This window comes from Drosophila subpulchrella, chromosome 3R, assembly GCF_014743375.2.
Source record: "Drosophila subpulchrella strain 33 F10 #4 breed RU33 chromosome 3R, RU_Dsub_v1.1 Primary Assembly, whole genome shotgun sequence".
Taxonomy (NCBI): domain Eukaryota; kingdom Metazoa; phylum Arthropoda; class Insecta; order Diptera; family Drosophilidae; genus Drosophila; species Drosophila subpulchrella.
Genome location: NC_050609.1, coordinates 9,776,488 through 9,796,767, shown reverse-complemented (window position 1 = coordinate 9,796,767; position 20,280 = coordinate 9,776,488). Strand labels below are relative to the sequence as shown.

Below are 20,280 nucleotides of genomic sequence, written 5' to 3'. Positions count from 1 at the left end.
TAAAAAAAAAAAAAAAAGAAAAGCCATTTAATACATACTCTGTCATTCGAGAAATACCTAAAATATTTGTGGAAGTAAGTCAATATCCTGTAAATATCATGTTATTTGCCAAACATTCCTAAACACTGATTCATATAAAAATGGTAATTTCTGTAAGTCCTGACTTTTAAATGAGTATATGTTACGGTTGATGATTACGGTTGCTCATTCATCTGTCAGCTGCTATTTGTAATCCAATATAGCGGAAAAGTATCTTATATTTATTACGAATCGCAGCAAAAATTCAGTCCTTAGAATGCTATCTTATCAGCTTATGACAGATTAAAAATTATGGTTGAAACATTCAACATTAAATTTACAATTTAATTTTTTGTCTAGTTGAACAACTGTTGAACAGCCACTGATTTATGTTCGTTGTTAAATGTTTTGCGGCTGCATCCTACACTTAGCTTGTGCTAATATTTAACCATCTTTCTATTTATAAATCATGCAACAGCTCGCCCACTTGCTCTTGCCCTTGCACCCACTTTGACCCTGAACTTGTGGTCATCTCTGGGCCCCCACCTCCACTTTGTTCAGAAAACCTATTTGTATCCACGCTAAGCACACCAGCAAATGTCTATTTGTCCCTGTGGGTGAGCTAGAAATGCATTTCAATTGACATTAATCAGAGCTAATTGGGTTATTTGCTCGACTTTGCAATAAACAGCAACCCATAATCGGGGCCGCAGAACTAAACACTAAACCCAGTCCCAATCCACACCCCATTCAGATCCAACTACAGTTGAACTTTTATTGAATGAACCCGCAAGTCAGTTAATATTGATTTCAATCAAAGTAATAATAGCAACGGTAACCGTCGATGCCAGTCCTCCTATTTTGCTTTTTAATACAGAATGAAGCTACTTACTCGAGTAAATCTAAATTATTATATGTTTTAGGATATCAAATTGTGCAGTGCAATTTCATTGTAGTACACACAAGTTAATGGTTTGAAATTAATGAAATACTACTCCTGGGAATACATATGAACAATATATTCCTCACTTGTCTATTTATAAGTTTCTTATAAACACAAAATTGTTGATTTAGGAGTGAATTATATGCTAATGGGAAAATGTCTAAGATTTCCCTCAATTACCTTTTTATAATAGGATAGGTTTCTTAGAGTAACACATTTTTGGTTCACAAAATTAATAAGGATATAAGTTTGGAGATTGACTAAGAAGAAGTTGTGCCCAAACAACTCAAAATAATTTAGAGATTATAGAACCGCGGATATTATAGAAGCTCGACTGTGGAATCCAAGCCAGATCCCGAACCCCAGAGCGAAACCCCAGCCAAATCCAATTGCAACCCACATCAGCCACCTTGGTGGCTTCCGTTGCTGTCTTTCTTCATTTCCTGACTGCACACAATTGTGATAATTAGTTTTGCACTTTTGCACACTCTCGGGGAGAAGAGGATGGGTTTGGGATCGGGTGGATGGCATGGGTATGGAACCCAAACAGCGCTGTTCACTCATTCAGTCTATCGCCCCAGTGGCAGTCCCACATCCACAGAGCCCCCCTTTCCGTCCACCTCCCTGTTATGGCATTTTGTGCGCTTTCAGTTTGATGTGCAACAAAGTGTAAAATTATTTAATAGAATTTTGTGCATAATCAATTTATGTGCAGCAGAGAGTCCAGCATTCAGTCGCCCATTCAGCGTCCTCGGCCACATCCGAGCCATCTAACCGGGCCAGGACCAAAGTCCCTCCATCTCTCTCGGTCTATAAGTCTGTGGGTCCTTTAGTCTGCCAGTCCGTCAGTGGGCCAAGCATAGAAATGCTAAAACTTTGGCCATGCTAATGGCTAAATAAATGCCCGACTTTCAGCTTTGTTGAATATTCCCTTTGTGCGTGGCGAGCGGGGTTATTAAAGTGGTTTTTGAAAAACCTCCAACCAAAGTTTGCCACAAATAATAAATGTTGCTACAGTAAATGTTGAAAATAGTTATTTCTAAGTTGAGGCATTAAAAAGTAAGCTCTTAAACCTAAGAAGAAATTTATATTCTAAGAATTTCCCATTTTATAACATTTTCCAAAATGGCAAAGGGGCTTGACTTTTGCAGCCTTAGAGGATAACTAATTGGCAGAGACCATAAATCATTTAGCATTTCACAAAAGTTCTGAAAGGATTCCTAATTGGCAATGAAAATAAATCTGTTTTGTGCAGCAGTTATTTAAAAAGTGATGGGAATTTTATTAGTCAGACCCATAAGTTGAGAATAGTTAGGGCTTTCAGACGCTTTCATGGTTTTTTAGTAACATACAGGACTTATTTTAAAAAGTCATGGTTAAATATAAAATAAAATCTATTAAAGCATGGAGCTGTCTTTCAGAAAATGATCTATACCATTTCCTAAACAGTTAAGTTGTAATACTAAGCATTTTAATTTTAATTTCTTTAAAGGCCCTTATAAAACAGTAGTTTCATATACTTTAATCTAAAAAATCTTACACATTGGTTGATACTGAAATACTGAGAAAAATAACTAAGAACCAGATTATCCGAGCCTATCAACTCACTTAAAAAATATTGTAAATATTATTTATTTAATTATTTCTTTTAAGTTCTAGAGAACACTCACTTGCAGTAGTAGAGCCTGCCCTCCTTGCCCACATGGACGCTCCAGCCGGGCTTGAGCTTTTCCTGAATGGCCTCCAAGTGTCCATCAATTTCTGGCCAATTTTCGATGACACCCCCATGACTTTGACCCTGAAGTGGCCCATAGATCCCGGTGCCGCTGCCGCAGTTAGTGCCATTTCCAATTCCAAGTTCCGTGGCTATCGACTCCACTCCGGTGGCAGCAGATGGGGTTGCTATTGTTGTGGCCAATGTCGCCGGGATTCCGGAGGAGGATGAGAAGGAGGATTGGGGCTGCGGACATCCGTTGGAGCGGATGGGCGTGGCATGGACAACGGAGCCATTTGTTGTCGGCTGCGTTGTCAATTGAGGCGATGATGTTCGTGTCAGCAGCAAGGGCTTGGGCTTGGTTGAGGGTCCTCCTCCTGGTCCTCCTCCTGCTCCTCCAGTTGCTACTCCTCCTCCTCCTCCAGTCGATGTTGCTGTTGTGTTGGCGGCATTTTGTAGCGGATAGACATCACTATTCGAACGCCCCGAAGGCAGTAACATCATTGAAACACATTCGCTGCAAGGAGAAGAGGCGAAAGGGGATATAAGTCAAGTTGTCGTCGGGCCATTTTCACACATTGTTGGGGCCACAAATCACATTCCATTCCATTCCATGACCAAGACCAAGACGAAGACCAAGACGACCCACTTTGTCCGCAAACAGGCTCCTCCATAATTCAACATCCAGCTAACAGTCTGAAGACAGACCATTGGCATTGCCATTTCTGCTCGAGTCTGGACAAAAAACAGGTCCCCCATAACAGATATCCCCATTACCATGGTCATCATCGTCTTCATCGTCATGGCGATCATGGGCATTGGTGGGATAGGTTCAGGTTTTAGGCCAACTTGTTTTAATGTTATGACACAATTTTGCGATTTGCTTTTACTGTTTGGTTTCGTTCTCTCTTTTTTTTTTGCATATGTTTTCCTCCTTTATTTGGCAATCGGATTGGCCATGGCTGAGGAACTGGTTCCGAAATGGGATCAAATAGTTGGCATGGTTTGGGGAATGGAGCTCTTGGCTGAAGGATCAAAGCGATAGGGAAATGGAAAATGGATCGCATTTTCAGGAAAACGATTTTAATCTAAGAGGAGCAATAACCTACTTTAACGGAAGAAATATTTCCTTTAAACCAAATGTTATAATAGAAGATTTGTAGAAAATACAATATATTTTCAGTAATTGATTGATTTTAATATTTGTTGTTAAATGCAGTGTTATTTATAGACTTAATATTAGTTTAATTAACATTCATCTCCAAATATTTCAAAGAAGTTTCGACCAATTTCAACCCAATCGTTTTGGACAAATCCACTCAGGCATTGCCACAGAATTGATCAATCCCGCCCACATTGTTTACACTGTCCAAGCTCTTCAATAATATCAAAGAGCATTTGCATAATGTTTAGATTTCAACGCCACCAACAGACAGCATTTCGGCTTTTGGCTTTGACATGGTTCAGTAAATGGCTGGCAAAAAGATTTTTTAAAATTTATTCCGCACCGGAAGAGCAGGAAAAGTGCAGGGATAAAACATAGATACGTCTGCCACACTCGTGTGGGTGTAGATGTGGGTGTGGGTGAGTGCCAATGGCCGATAGTGCGGCTAGTTGGGTGGGTCTGGGTCCAAACAACAAGCCGCCAACAACGGGGAGGGGGGCAGAATGGATGTGTTTGTTTGCTTGCGCAATTTCACTCGGTGGCTCGGCTGGCGGAAACGGGTCGAAACGGATGGGGAGCCCAAGTGGAGTAGAGTGCAGTGGCGTACGGATAGATGCGACTTCAAAAAACCAGATACGACAGAACCTAGCCAAACAAAGAGACATCCATTAGGCGAGGAGACTCGAGCTTGGGCGAGTGGAGTTGAGTCCACGATGGTAATGGAAAAGGAGCAGCCGTGATAATGACAGGGAGAGACAAAAGGAGTATATGATGCAGAGCAGAGAAAACGATTTTTATGTAGATATTATTTTTGAAATATTGAACAGTTGTATACAGTAACTAAAAGAGGAATATCTTAAATTTATAGAACAAATTTTCAGATAAACAGAAACTTTCAGCTTGAAGCTTCTAAAAGTAAAGTGACATTTCTATACTTATCAGGCAGATATCTCTAATAATATATTTGTAAACTTACAAATTTTAATAGAGATAATTTGAACAATCTGGTGAAATGTAGGATATTATTTAACTTTAATTAGAACAATGCTTCCCATAATAATATTTAACAATCCTACGACGGAATGAGAAAAAGCATTACCAAAAATATATTCTTCTTCCGGATTTAACTTTCGATTATTTTACGTATACTAATTAACTATAATACATAATATAGTGATATTGACTTAAAGCATCAAAACGGGTTCAAAGTCAAATCAAAATTAACCAAATTTCTCGAAAATTAAAATCAGAACAGGACCAATACTGTTATAAGCACAAGTTCTTTTCAATATACGATACCAACATACACATTATCTACTCTATATACTATGTTTCGAGATCTGTTTTTTTGGAAATTAATTTATTGTAATATATTCAAATATCGAAATATATTCAAAAATGTCTGACTATTAACAATTTTTGCACAGTGGCAAAAGCCAGGCGAGTAACGGCTTGGCTAACAACGGCAACCGGCTAGCGACTTGGTCAAGTTCCTTCTGCGTCTTCCCATGTGTGCTCTCCTCCATTCTTCCTCTGTGGTGCAAAAGTTTTATAAACAACTTCACCGACACACACTCGAACACTAAAAACTGGAACACTTGAACAATGTTTTGAATTACATATTTTCTTTGTTTGGGAGTGGACCAAATAGACAAGTGCAAAAATGTTCATAAAGTTGTTCATTCGTGTTTTTTTTTTCGTGTTGGCCATCTCTCGTTTTTCTTTTTCTGGGTTAGGAATGCTCGACTATGGAATGTTGATTTGACTCGAGACAGGAACTTGCCAAGTGGTTGAACGGGCTGCCGAAAAGGATATTTGCGGAAATATTTCGCTCCAAATTAAATATTTGTGTATAATTTTATGGGATTTGGGTATCTTTAATACTATTTAAGTACCCTTTAAATTTGTAAATTTTTAAAAGCAATCTAAAAAGATCACATATTCTCTTCGCCCCTCCGAAGTGCCCTCAAAAATGGAAAAGAATTTCAGTTACCCTGTTCAGAACTCTTAACTGTGCAAACATTTTCGCTGTCGTCTGAAGCTTTTCACATCCAATCCAAGTGTAACCGATACGAAATACGAAATACGAAAGCGGTTCCAGCTCGGGGTGCCCATACATTTGGACACCAAGACCAAACACAAAAGTTGTCAAGAAAGAATGGTGGGTCGTTTGGGGTGGGCTGTATGGCTATCACGGGACAGGAAGAGGGGCCAATGGAAACGGGAGCGACACTTCCAGCGAATGATTTGTGTCAACAGAGAGAAAAGGCAGCTGAGAAATGTTTATGCACGTGGCGGTGTGAGTGTGAGTGTGAGTATCTATGTGCGATGGATGACGTCGGGGCAATGGCAGAGATCAGTAAATGGAAACCACACATAGCCCATACAGTTGCTGGCAAAATAATATGTACAGTTCTAAAAAGCTTTGTCCGAGAGTTATAATATAAAACGGTTCCAATTATTAGGAATTTTCGTATATTTCATAAATATTTTTGTGAAAATTTATGGGAAAATATGAAACCTAAATGCAAAGCATAAAATGCACAATGTAATACTAAGAGTTTTATCAAAACTTTCAGATATGAAAGCAGTCAACAAAAGTTTGTCCGACCGAAAAACGTTTTTACTACACAAAGCAATAACAAGCGTTTTGCATAAACTTTCAGATATGAAAACCTTCCGAAAGTCCACTTAAACTTGTAATTCTCACAAATAATTGCATAAAACTGCGGATAACATCTTGATTGCTATTATTTTGTCAGCAAGTGTCCGTGCCACGGACAATTGTAAAATGACAGTGCGGAAATTGTGCGAAGCATTGAAAGGAAATAAATGAAAAGACAGCAGAAGTCTGATGATGGGCGATAACAAAAAGAGCGGCATCAAGAATGAAAATGTTGACCAACAGTAACAAGCAAAAAAAAAATAATAACAAACAAACGCTGAAAAACAAAGTTAAGCTCTGCAAATTGTCCCAGTTCCGAGGGCTCAAATGAAAGGTGGATTGTTATTGCAATTTCCCCCGCGTCTGCCACCCTGGCATCCCCACCCCTGCGAAGGAGGAAATTCTCCTTTGTGAGAGAAATTAAACACAGTTTGTGAATGCATTTGTTGTTTGTATTAAAGACTCCAGCAATTTGTGGCTCTTACAGCAGCCCAGTTTTTCCACCTGCCCCTCGCCCATTTTGCTACTCTTGCTTTTACCAATTTTGCTCCGTTTCGCTATTGTTAATTGAAAAGAAATTACGGCGGCACAATGGAATTAAATTGCTTGACGTTATTTATTTTTCAGACGCTGTCGCTCATTTCAATTATATTTAACACAAGTAAGAGTATAATAAATGGGCCTGTGCATATTAAAAAAAATAAGTACACGTACAATGGAGGCTTATAAGTAAGTACAGCTAATTATAAAGTAATAGTTTTGTTAAATAATATGATTTAAATAGGTATTTCATGGTCAATTTCCATTTTACTTATACAAAAGTCGTTAAAATTTTAAATTTCTTATATTCTTTAGAAACAAGGTTCCATTTTTAAACACACAGTTCGTAATCTATTTAGATTTTAACATCTAAAACGTGAATAAAGTTTGGAAACCGCGAATCGATAAAATTAAAGCCGAACCCTAAACAAAACATCAGCTTTAACACCCCGTAGGAATCGCCATGTGCCAGCCATTTAGTTAGATCGTTATAAATACTCGTGCCACTGCGAATGTGTGCGTGGCCATATCCATATCCATATAGACACGGCACCCGTAACTACCCAACCATCGATATATCGGGATATCGCTGCCGTCGGTTGTGGTTGAACGTGATTCTCGAAATGTCACGCACACACGACAAAATGAAATGAAAGAAAAGCAACAGCGGTATATCAATTTGTTTTATTTCATTTTTTTTCGCCACTGTGTGGGGGTGTAGAGGTACTATGTACATTCATGGAAACGCTTTCGCTTCAGACAGCCACCGATAACATCCATTCATAAAACTTGGCAACCCATAGCAACCTCTGCCATGGAAACGTGGTGCTGATAAAGCGCGAAAATCTAGATAGTTTTCAGGAAAAATCCAACCAAGCAACGCATGCAAACTTTGCTGATCTTCTACGTGAGATTGCATAGGAATTAGAGGTTTAGAATTAGAAAATTACAACTATTTCCCATGGGTTCCAGCTTTGACAGATTATCTAAAAACCTCAACTAAGTTAACTTGAAAATATATCATTTTTAAAAGCTACCATCACATAATTCGATGAACTAGTGGTTTTATATTAAAGAATTGCAACTATTTGCCATAGATTACAACTATGAATGACTATCTAAGAACCTTAACTAAGTCAACTTAAAATCATATATATTTAAGATAGCAATACCTTAAAGTAAACTTTGCAGTCATCATTATCTTCATTATCCCCTTTGTGAAAATAAACATTTGCAAATTGATTACATTAGGCTTAAACCAACGCCTTAGCAAATTTAATTCCAATTTCTAGGAACATGCAACACCATTTACACTATTCGACCTAAAGCAAATATTTTCCTTCCCAAGCTCTTTCAAACAATTAAAGTTGCTCAGTCAAATGGAAACGAACTACATCACTTAGGGGCAGCATTTAATCCAACTAATTCGTACCGTCATTAACTGACTAATTTCACACATTGGGCAGAGATATCGCAACAAAGGCCCCGAACATCAGATGAATCGGGAAACAAGGCGAAAACAATGTAACAGAAGATTCCTTTTAGCCAAGCGTCTCATTAGCAGAATCACTTGGGCACGCCCAAAAGCAGGCAACACAAACACAAATACATTACAGACACATTTTTCGGATAGTACGATACAAGCCCACCCGGTTGATTACAACTTAAGGCGAAACTTTTAATTGATATACCGAACAGCACACACCACATACAGCAACCAAAAGAAAAATAACTGACTTACGACGGCCAAATAATGAGTTTTTAACAAGTTCACGAGAAGAAAGGGAATTCGTTATAAGGAAAACGAGAGAGTTTATTAAGTGCCTGGCGGGCAGGTCCGACATTTCTCTTTTCTTCGTTCCCTCTCCATTTTTAATAAATACAACACTGAAATGTCAAATGCAACAGCTCAACGGAAGATGACGACACACAGAGCTCGTACACCTGAAAGTATCCCCCGTCGTAACGCCTGACATAACGTGACATGAAGTCTTCCCTTTCAAGAGGGAGAGAGAGAAAATGAAATGCAATTTTCACGTACCCAAGTCACATATCATGAGCCAATCGTGAGGCAAGCGGGGAAAGAAAGAAAGTGACGGGGTGAGGGAAGTGGTACGGTACTGGTACTGGTAACGTGCCTTGCTTTTTGGCTAACCTGATTGATTTCAACATATTCATCAGGCAGTGCCGTGACCTCTCCTCCTGCTCCTCACCGCCCCCGAATCCGGGGAACTCACTTATTCATTCACTTATTGCCACACTCACACTCTGCACAGGCATGTGGATCCCGTTTGTTTTCAGCAACAGCACGTGTCTACAGTGAAAACGATTAGAAACCATTCATAATATCAATATAAATACCAATAAAATAACTAATCAGAAAGTGCATACTAATCAAAGTGTATTCTGAAAAATATTTGCATGTTATATAAATATCTGGTTATTAAGATGTAGCATTAAATCGTGATTTATGTCATCTATGCCAATAATTATTTTATGGTCTATTTTTCCTAATCAGAAATGACTACAAATGATATTTCAATCGTATATATTTCAAAGTTATATAAAATCTTTAAATTATGATAAAGCACTCAAACGTGATTTATATTATCGCCGCTATCTGTTTTTTGTTTTGTTTTAATAATTAATTTAATGATAACTTTTTAAAGAACTTGTTATTCAAAGGTACCAACATTTTTTTAAAGATACCAAATCTGAAAATACTTTATTAAAAATGAAATTTAAATCGAATATATCTAAGTTATATTAAAATCTACAAATTAAATAAAGCTTTTAATGGTGGTTTTTATCACCAAAAGGCTTATTCGCTTTTTTATTGAAGAATGTTTCATATTAAGGTCTATTTCAGTTATTATTAGTCTGGAACTGATCTGTCTTTGGAAACAGACCCACTTTAGGTTTTCAAATAAATGTATACCATTCACAAATAATATTCCCATCTGATCCTGGTCAGCATTTTGTTTCAGTGTAACCCTCAGCATTTTCCAATGCCATTGAGCAGCAGTCACGAAACAGGCAGCCAGCTCTATGAAGTCTAGGATTATTGAAGCGATGTCTCAGCTTCGTAGTTTTCCGCTTGACGCAAGCAGGCTTTTGTGGCTTTTGGGGGAGGGATGGGGATGGGGATGTAGATGGGGTTGGGAGTGTAGATGGCTCGAATGTGTTAACAGCCCGGATGTTGTTGCTGCCCTGCTGGGGGATTATCAAATTGGCCCGGAGATTGTCTTGGTTGATGGGCAGCATCTGGTTAGGCAAATGTCGTCAACTCTTGTGGCTGTCGAAAATTTGCGCAAAGAGTGCTCCAACATTTTCCACTTGCTAAACTTTGCCGATAAAGCGGCATTGCATGTGGGATATTGAAATCCCCACTTAATACCGACGACTTTAATTTTAATTAAAGTGGATTAAAAATATTGCGCATATGGCTTGCTGGATTTCCATTAATTATTTGCCATCAGAAGCTTTAGAATTTGTTAAATTCTATCCATTTATTTTATGCTAATGAAGGATAATGCTTGTTCGCTGCGCAACTTTTGATTTACGAAGCCAATTATTATGTTGCTAATTGAATGCTAAAAAGGTGAAATGGAAAATAAATAAATTCATAATATTTATAGGCCAGTACAAAGCGACGATGGCCATGCAAATTGAGTTTTAGCATTTGTATTTATGAAAACCTGAATTCAATTGACTGAAACAGTCAGTGGCGTTTTTATATACTATCAACGCCAAGAACGGGATAAACTGAAATTTTCAGAATATATATAATGCCAATGAAGAGCATTTTTCGCATCAGCAAATTCAAATGTTTAAATAAACGGATGACTTATTTTTGCATATTCATCCCGATACTAAAGAATACAAAGTTTTTTACAGTTGTATGGCATTGCTTTGATATCAAATTGTTATCTAAAGACGATGCCTAGTTATTGTTATTAATAAATCGAATAAATTGGATACTTTTGAATAATGACCAGAAAACCAATTTGTTTTTGTCATCCAAATGTTTTTCAATTACCCACTTAAGCGTCAGTTGATCCACGACTCGATTTCTCGGTCTGTTGCCCAATCGACGACGGAGGCAAGCCAGGGATTATGTTTCCCCATCCAAAAACATCTTGTAATCATTTAGGACAAATGGCCTTCGGAGGAGGCATTCGACATTAGGCATTAGGCATTAGACACTAGGCAGTTGGAGAATTCAGTGAGCGGAATGTAAATTTTTACGAAATAGCTTAGACACTTGTATCATTAACAGCTGTTTCACATGACACATGACAGGGCACGGGTTGGGGCTTAGTGGGTGGGTGGGGGTGACCCGGTGGCAAGGCCATCCCACGCTGATGATGATGAGTGAGTGCTGGCGAGAAAGTAGGTGGGACGACTTAACAAGCACACGCCCTCCATCGCTAATGACTGCGAATGAACCTCCTTGACACAATTATGAAGGGAAGATTCTCGGAAGATTGGGGGAGGTGATTTCGAGGCACAGGCACTGGGGCAGCTTAAAATAATGGTAACAAATTGCAAAATTGCTTAATGTTCGTGGCGCGTTTGGCAATTTGTCGTCCTTCACTTGCCACACACACACACCCACACTCTCAATCACATAGACACACAAACACACTCACACCCACACAGGGAGAGAAATGGAAACCGGATGTAGGACACAATTGGCGGAAACGTTCGGCCGGGGAGTTATTGATTTTCGAATTTAACGGCTTTATGCTTTATTGGCCAAGTCAATTGTTAGCCATTTGTTTTTTGCCTCTGGCTGTGTTCCGACTTCTGCCTTTTGCTCTATCTTTCGTCTCAGTCCCTCTATCCAGTGACTACTGAAATTTTCCCTGAATTTTCCTAGGACTCTTCTGCTTTTCCATCGGCCTTTTCTGTGGCTACAGTGGTCTCTGGTTTGTTTAAATATTATGTATATATTATATTTATAAAAAAAGGAAAACAATTATTTTAGTGAACATTAAAAACTCATTGCCTTTATAAGTACATTTTCTTTTAAAATATTAGTTATTATAAAGGAGTACAAAAAATGTTATAGATTTTTATTAATTATTATAAAGGAGTACCACAAATGTTATAGATTTTTAAAATGTTTGCAGGATTGAGATTATTATTATTATAACATTTATAATAACATTTTCTTTTAAATACGTTTTTAAGCATAACTGTTAAGAACCTAAGATACTTTAAATGGTTTTAAGGACTCCTTTTCCGAGTGTTCACTGTGCTTTTATTTGCCCTAACTTCCGGTCGCGCTTCGGCTGCTTTGAAATTGGCTTCTCCCTTTTTGGCCATTTCACTTAAACCGAAATGTCATTTCGATTCGGTTTCTTACAAATGGCCATTCAGGTGGCCCTTCTCCTTTCGCCCCTCAAATCCACCTAGTCAATTTGTTTGCCGCCTGTGTTTTGGCGAATTAGCCGTTTAGCCGCAACGAAAAAAGGGCAGGGAGAGAAAAACTGGGCAGGACTTTTGGGGGCGTTGCAGGTGTGCGTGTGTGAGCCCAAGGCAAAGCAATTTATTGCATACATGGAGGGGCAATATGGGTTCAGTTCGAAGCCGGAGCAAATCCCATTCACTCAGGCGGCAAGTGAAGGGCTCGGGGCTATCGACGGAGCAGGCACTTGACCTTAGCCTTATCCGGAATCGAAATTACGTTGGATAAGGAAGATGTTAGACAACCTCCGTCAAAAAAAAAAAATAGAAAAAAAAACTTCAGTTTGCCATAACTTCTTGAGCAAAACTTGGCGCATTCCTTTGCAGACAGAACTTGGCAAATATTTCCCCACAAACACATACAAAAGTAGTAGGAGTTTGTCTATGTCCTTTCGGGATTTATCTATGGAAGTTCGCCAAGCGCTGGAAAGGTTGATTCTATTTTCCTTGAAATGCGATTAACTGGAATGTGCAAAATTCATGTTTTGTCAAGCATAATTGGAAAATTGAGCATAAGAAACTTTGGGGGTTGGGGAGTAAAATATGATGAATATGTTTTATTGAACAGGGAAAGAATTTGCTGATGGACAGCAAGATAATTTGAGAAGTTTTTCAGTGCCTTTATATTTCCCAAGAAACGTTATGAGTTTTAAGGGTCCCTAAGACCAGAACCATTTCTATGAAGAATTATTGGATAACTTTTAAATTTATGAGGAATGCTATGAATAAATCACTGTGATGGATGCATGTGGTATTCATTTTATTAAAATACTTTACATAGGTTCTTAAAACACATTGATAACGTCAGGGAATAAATGCCATTAAGTTACCCCAAGTGATTAGATGCGTAGAGTTTCTTAGATCTTTGATCCCTTTTTAATGTAGTTTTATTGACTGGTTTTCTTGAGATTTTATGGAGAAAGGAGGGGGTTATACATATATACACTTCAATTTAGTATCAAATCAAATTTTGCTGTGTATAACTTAGTCAGATTGACGTTTTTCATTAATCTAAAAGTACTTCAGATGTCAGCACTTGAGGTCTTTTAATTGCAAAGACACCGAATGATTGGAGCTTTAAAAGCTCAAATTAAAAATTCTCGAATCGTGTTCAATCGAGGAATTCCATCGCTCTGCCCATGGATTCATTAGGCGTTCTCCTTGGCTCCGGTGACTCCGAGCCGACCTGAACGACCCCTCTAATTTCCTCCACTGCTTCGCTTTCTTGGCCACTCGAATGCAGGTGGCACACACACAGGGACAAGGCAAAGGTCCTTTCCCGTCTGCACTTGCTGTAAATAAACGCACACACGGGCACGTAGCAGGACTTCTTTGCTGGCAGGGACACGGAAACAGAAAACGCCCCCGAGGCGCGCATTAATTACAACTTCCGGTTGGAAAAAAGCGGGAAAAGGAAGCAAGGAAACGTCAGATAACAAAACAGAGAGCGCCATTAAACTGATTGAATGACAGCCTGATCAAGTGAGCGAATGAATGGATGGGGAGCCGTTTGAGTTTGGCTTGAAATGTCACGTTTTGTGGGGGGATAAAAAATCCAATCAGGTGATAAAGAATGGAAAATCCATAGCACTGAGAACTTAATTCATATAATGCTAGAAAGCTTTCTTTTAAAAATACCAATCAGGTGATAAGGAATGGGACATTCTTACCACTGAGAAATGAGTTCATATAACATTGGGAAACTTTCTTTAAAAATATGTCCTTAGGTGATAGGGAAAGAGGAATCATAAGCATTGAGAAATTATTTCATCTAATATTAGGAATCTCCTTTTTAAACATCCAATCAGGAGATAATAATTGGGACATCCTTACCACTGAGAAATTAATTTTTATAATATTAGGAAACTTTCATTAAAAATATCCTATCAGGTGATATAGAATGAATCTTCCATAAATCATCCAATCAGGTGTATAGGATTGGAACATTTTTAGCACTAAAAAATGAATTCATAATTTAGCACTTCATTCATATAATATTATGAAACTCCCTTATAAAGCAAATATTGAACATTTTAGTAAACAAATTTCCACATTTAACTATTTGAATTTGAATTCAAATGAACCTCTAGTCCAGTTCTATGATGTAAACTTCTGGAACTGAATATTATCTTTTTCCCACAGTGAATCCACCTCTGAAGGCAAGAATGAGGAAACCAAATCATGCAATCAATAAACAATGATACGGGCCAAGCGAGCAATTCCATTCCATTCTATACCACTGATCCCCCCATTGTTTACATGAAAAATTTGTTAACAAGTGTGAAGTGAAAAGCCGAAGATGGGGAAATTAGTGCAGAGGTGGATACGTTTCCAAATGCCGCAGAGAGTGGGTGAACAAAGGGATTATTGACTTGGGCCAAGTTTATTTTACGCCAAATGAGCTCAACCGCAAAATATCGATTTAAATCAATGTCCACCCAACTTCCCCTATTTTTTTCATTTTATTTTTTTTTGTCATGGGGTCTGTTCTGCTCTGCCAAGTGGATTTGTCTACATCGAAGGGGGTTTTGTAAACATGGGGACATGGGCGGGGGCAAACGGGGGACTGAGGCAGGTCACGGTGCCTTGCCTCCATGAATGGGAGCTCGGGCACATGGCTAAAAAACATGGCAGGAGGTTTTCAAGGGGGGGCAAAACGAGTTGAGGTTGCTCTGGGCTGGCTGCGTTTCTTTATTTTTAGACATATCGACGTCTCAGCTATAAATATTATTTCTATTTTATTACACATTTTATTCCATGCGATGTTTTCGTTACTCTCCCGTTTTTTGTTTCTCAGAGCTCTCGAGCGCCTAAGCTCTACGTATTTCTGGGCTAGGGCAACATCTGGCCACAGCACGTGCCAATCCATTTGGAAATCCGTTCTCTCAGCATGTCTGGTCATAACAAAAAAAATAATTTATATTACATCGTTCGGAAGAAAGAAGACACTAGCAACGACATGGGACACAAAGTCAAATGTGCATTAATGTATGCCCGGCATCGTGTTTATGCTGCCAAGAAAGCCATCAGGAAAGTCAGAGCCCAAATTTGATTTGTTTGATTTCAATAAAGTTGTCACAAAACAAAAGAGCCCAACAGTGTCCCAAAGATATCCGATTTCAGACAAAGATTCTTGCTTTTGGTAATGCAAACAAAATCAGTTTATGTTGGAAAGGGCTTAACGATGAGTTCTTGGAACTTTCAGATTAGCATCTACTTTTTTATGGAGATGACTGAAAGAACTCAATGAAAATGCAACAGCGACCTGTTGCTATGCGGGATAAATGATCTTTTGGAAAATTCAATATATTATAATATTATATATTTATTCCTTAAGAAAATGTTCTACGTTACACAATAATTAAAACATTCGTTTTTATGGGTCCATTTATATGGCCTTTCGTTTGTAATTACCTTTTATGGCACCCATTAAAACGTGTCTATCATTAAAATTCAATGATCTCCTTTCATAATCCGTCAAGATCTCTTACTACATGGGAGATACACCCATCTTCACATTGGAAATCATAGGAAGTACGAGCAAAAAAGAGATCACTTGCCTACGAAAACGAAAACGAGGCAAGTTGAAGACCCCAGAAGGCCCTTAGACCCGCAAATAGACGAAACTAAAGGGAAAGGCGATGGGATGGGCACTGGTGAAGAGGCGTTGGCATTGCGTTGACGACCACGTTACAACTGACTGAATGACTAAGTGAGTGAATGAGTGACTGACTGACGGTTCTTACACATATAGCATATAGCACATAGGTCTTCGTTCGGAAGAAAAAATGAGATCTTGACAAGCAAACAAGAAGAGCTGAAGGTACCCAAAAGCAAGATATCAAGATAAAGCCGATTTCAACTGAATTCCATTTAGTGCTGGGCAAATAAATAACAAAAACCTACAGCAAGAGAACCAACAACAGGAACTACAAGTGAAGTAAATTGAGGAGAAACAAGTTCAAGACGAAATTAAGGTGAAATTCTGTTCAGTTGTAACGGAAAGTCGCAACTCGAGTCCCAAAACCCCGAAGAGTCATAAAAAATCAATGTTTGAACTCGTCTTTTATTGCTTGATTCTGTTTGGGGAGTGCTCGTCGCTTTGGGGGAGTGAGGTTGGGAAAATCTGAGAGTTGCGCGACGGTCACAGTTTGGCCCTTATCAACATTTGTCCAGGCGCGCAATAAACTCCAATCTTTTGTGTTGGCCCAGGTCATTACTCGGCCCGCAATGGCCAAAATGCTAAAGGGAGGAAGGGCGATTCAGTGACATTTGACATTATATTTTATGTCCCAATAGTTCATGAAAGGAGCTCGTAAGTCTTTAAAGAGCACACAGAAAAAACATAAAGCTAAAGACATAGTGATTGATGTAGTTCGAACATAAAATTCAAATAAATAATAATAAATCTGTTCAATTTAAAATCTATAGGATTTTTAAATGGTAAACTATAAAATCAGTTAATACAGTTTTAGATAAGTTTGTTATTAAATATATAAATAAATAATATTTATGTCAAAGTAAGATTCCGTTCAAGGAAAACTGTATAAACAAGTCAAATATATCTAAGAATAATCTTGCACTCAGACAATCAAGCAAATAAATCAAAACGTTTCCTATAAACTTGAAAATGTATCCTTCTTACAAGTACATATCTCAAGCAACTCAACCTTCTATCTGAATTTCTATCTCGTATCGAACACTTGAACACCAAAGACTGATACCACCACCCAAACCCACCTCCCAAAAACCCCTTCAAGTGCCTTGACCCTTTTGGCCACCCCAGAAAAAAAAAAAATTATAATAATCGTATATTGCCGCAATGCCATAAAAGTTGACCAACTTGGGGTGATTCCAGGCCGAGATATTCCATACATATAAATGAACTAATTTGGTTTGCGCTTTTGGGCGGTTTTATGGACCGCAGTGCCGGGCATTTGCGGCCCAGCCGAAAGCCCTGGGATTTTCTCATAGTGTAGGAGTGATGGCCGCAAAAGACAGCAATAATGCGGGCCAAAAACAATTGTACTAAAACATAAATTTACTTTATTAAATAAGGAAAATACAGCCTTAATTTCTTGGCTTCCATTTCGTCTCGTTTCCCCCACTTCCCCCGAATATTTTTCCTCATCCTCTGCTGACGTTGTATCTGCCCTCGTCTTCTTTTTTCCCCGACTGGCGTCATGGTGGGCGTTTTGACAACCACGCGGCTGAATTCTGGCCTTACTTAACCAAAAATAATTATGTGGGATACGCCATCACACACACACACACATTGGAGCCAACTAAATTAAGCATATTTTAGCTATTTTTATAAAGAAATAATAATAATTTGGCTGCTTCTTGCCATTTGTTAATGGCTTTGAAATGAACAGTGAGCGAAGAACAAAACAGAGAAATATTTCCAATAAAAATAATTAAAAGATTTATGAGAGCCAACGAAGACAGATGGTTCCTTTTAAAATTTAGATTATTTTTGGGCTAATAAATTAAAAAATTTTAACTTGATTTTTAAGACGAAAAAAGCAGCACTGTAATTTTAAAATATTTCTATCTTTCAAGCTTAAAATAATAATATTTTTGAAATATTCTTTAAATATATTTGTATTTTATTAAAGGCACTTGTGTATTTTTTGTTTTCCCTCCTACGCTATAATTTACAAGGTTACCTCTGGCGTATTTGCATTTTTTTGAGGTCTTCAACCTCCACTTAAAATCGTAGCACCCATAATCCACCAGACTATCGACAATGATGAAAACTCTTTTGCAAAACGCCAACGACGATAACAGCTTCCACCTGCAATCCCCACAACAAAAACGAAGACGAGGCGTTTCTTCTTTTTTTCCACGACTTCTCCCCAACTATTTCACCGACGTTTCTGTCTTGTTTTTGTTTTGTAATTTATTTATAAAACCTTCCCCCTACACAACCAGACCAAAAGTTGAGCAGAAGACGCACCAAACAAATAAGAAGTGAAGAAAAAAATTGACACCGGAAGTTGTGGCTGCCTCGACTTCTCGTCTCGTCTTCTTTTTCTTACCAATCTGCATCTTTTGCTCTCTTTTCGGAAGCCAGACAAATGCTTTAGAGACAAATTACTTGATTTGCATATATATACACACCGAGCATTTTCTCCCACCCGAAAAACCTCTCAACATTGTCAATTTTTTTGTGCCACTACACGCTCTTTTCGGTTGATTCCTTTTTTATGGAAATTTATCAAGAAATGGTCGAGGTGGGAGGGTCGAGCGCAAATTTGACGCGCAGCGAAGCGCAGCCACGGAATGAGAAAAACTCCCAGCTTACCGCCCTTTTCTGCCCCCTTTTTGCCCCCCTGATTTCCCCAGCTGCTCCCCCACTGTCAGTTGGCCAAGCCGGCTTTACTTAAGACGGTTTCCATTCATTCATTAATGCCCAAAAGCAGAAGCGACGCGGGAGAGACATCTGCAAGATGCCAAGATACTTTTTATTACACGACTCCCGCTCCTCTGGCGAAAACATTGCACCAGCGTAATCCCAATAAGACGCTGATTCGGGCTGACTGACTAGATGCCATTGCTATAGCAGCGATTATATCAGTAAAGCAGTATACCAGCAGGACCATCCCAAAGTTAGAGCCAACGACAATCGCCTGCACAGTGGCCCAAGGTCGTTGGGGATATGATAATGCCGACAGATTTAGGGGGAATGGATCAACAGATGGTTTATGGATTGCGCGGTGTGATAGGTTTATGAAGAGGCTGGCCAAGAATAAAGATCGGTGATGATGGTTTAATGGGCAAAGCACACGAACTGCTAATTGAAATGCTTAGAAAAATGGCTTTGGATAAATATAAAAAATGATATAAAAGTATTTTCTAAATTTGAGTTGCAAACATCATTAAAAGAGAACTGGTATTTTATAGAAGGTAATAAAAACTTAATATTCTTATCAAATGAATAATGAGTTTAGAACCAGTACTAGAAAGCCAAATGACAAATAGCTAAACTTTGGAATCAGTTTTGTTATCAAAAATCGACTTCTATACTTTCCTATATATAGAACGTTTCTATTAGCACCGATTGGTTGTTATCAAACTTGAATATTTTAATAATTAGGTATACGTATTATAAACTAGTTTGACAGATAGTGTATAATCTAAATGTGATGCCTGACTGATGCCCTTTGCAGATAGAAATATATTGGCGCCTTGAGGCTGACTAAGCAAACAATAAATTTTCCAGACCCAATTGCTTTAGGAATCTGAAACTGATGATCAGGTGTAATCCGATCGTTTATAAATAGTCTGGCGTAACATCGTAAACAATCTGCGCTGTTTGGAGCGCTTAATCAGGCGGCAACATCAAGCTGATTATGATCGGGGCATCCATTACTCAAGCACAGTCCCTAAAATAACAGGGGCATCATTTTCAGATCACTTTTCTACCAATGTGCCAGCTTCACGAAGCTCTTGTACAATCGTCAAAATGTAGGGAATTAAGTCAGTCAGTGACTGTGTGTAACAGTTAACTGAATTTGTCTCTCTCCATCTCGCTTGCGCCTAAAGTTGCACAACCATGGCATGGAAAAGTGGTGGAAAATCGAGGGGCAGGGGGGAAAAAGCGGTGGAAAAGGGGATCAGATGAAAGTCTTACTCAATCTAAGTTGCAGTCTGAGGCAAAAAGTAAAACTCAGTTTGAATGCAGCGCAACTAATTAGTTTTGAGGCTGCTTTTCTTGCTGCTGTAATCGCAGTGGGCCACAGACAGCGACAATTTTCCCA

At 38.5% G+C, this 20,280-nt stretch overlaps 1 protein-coding gene across 2 annotated transcripts in view; it reads right to left on the bottom strand.

The window, feature by feature from the left end:
* LOC119548545 overlaps positions 1-20,280 on the bottom strand; it is a 33,324-nt gene that overhangs the window by 7,504 nt on the left and 5,540 nt on the right. For both annotated transcript variants that reach the window (XM_037855844.1, XM_037855852.1), the window contains exon 2: positions 2,632-3,192. In XM_037855844.1, the coding sequence (XP_037711772.1) occupies positions 2,632-3,179 (548 nt within the window). In that variant the 5' untranslated portion in view covers positions 3,180-3,192. The remainder of the gene's footprint in view (positions 1-2,631; positions 3,193-20,280) is intronic.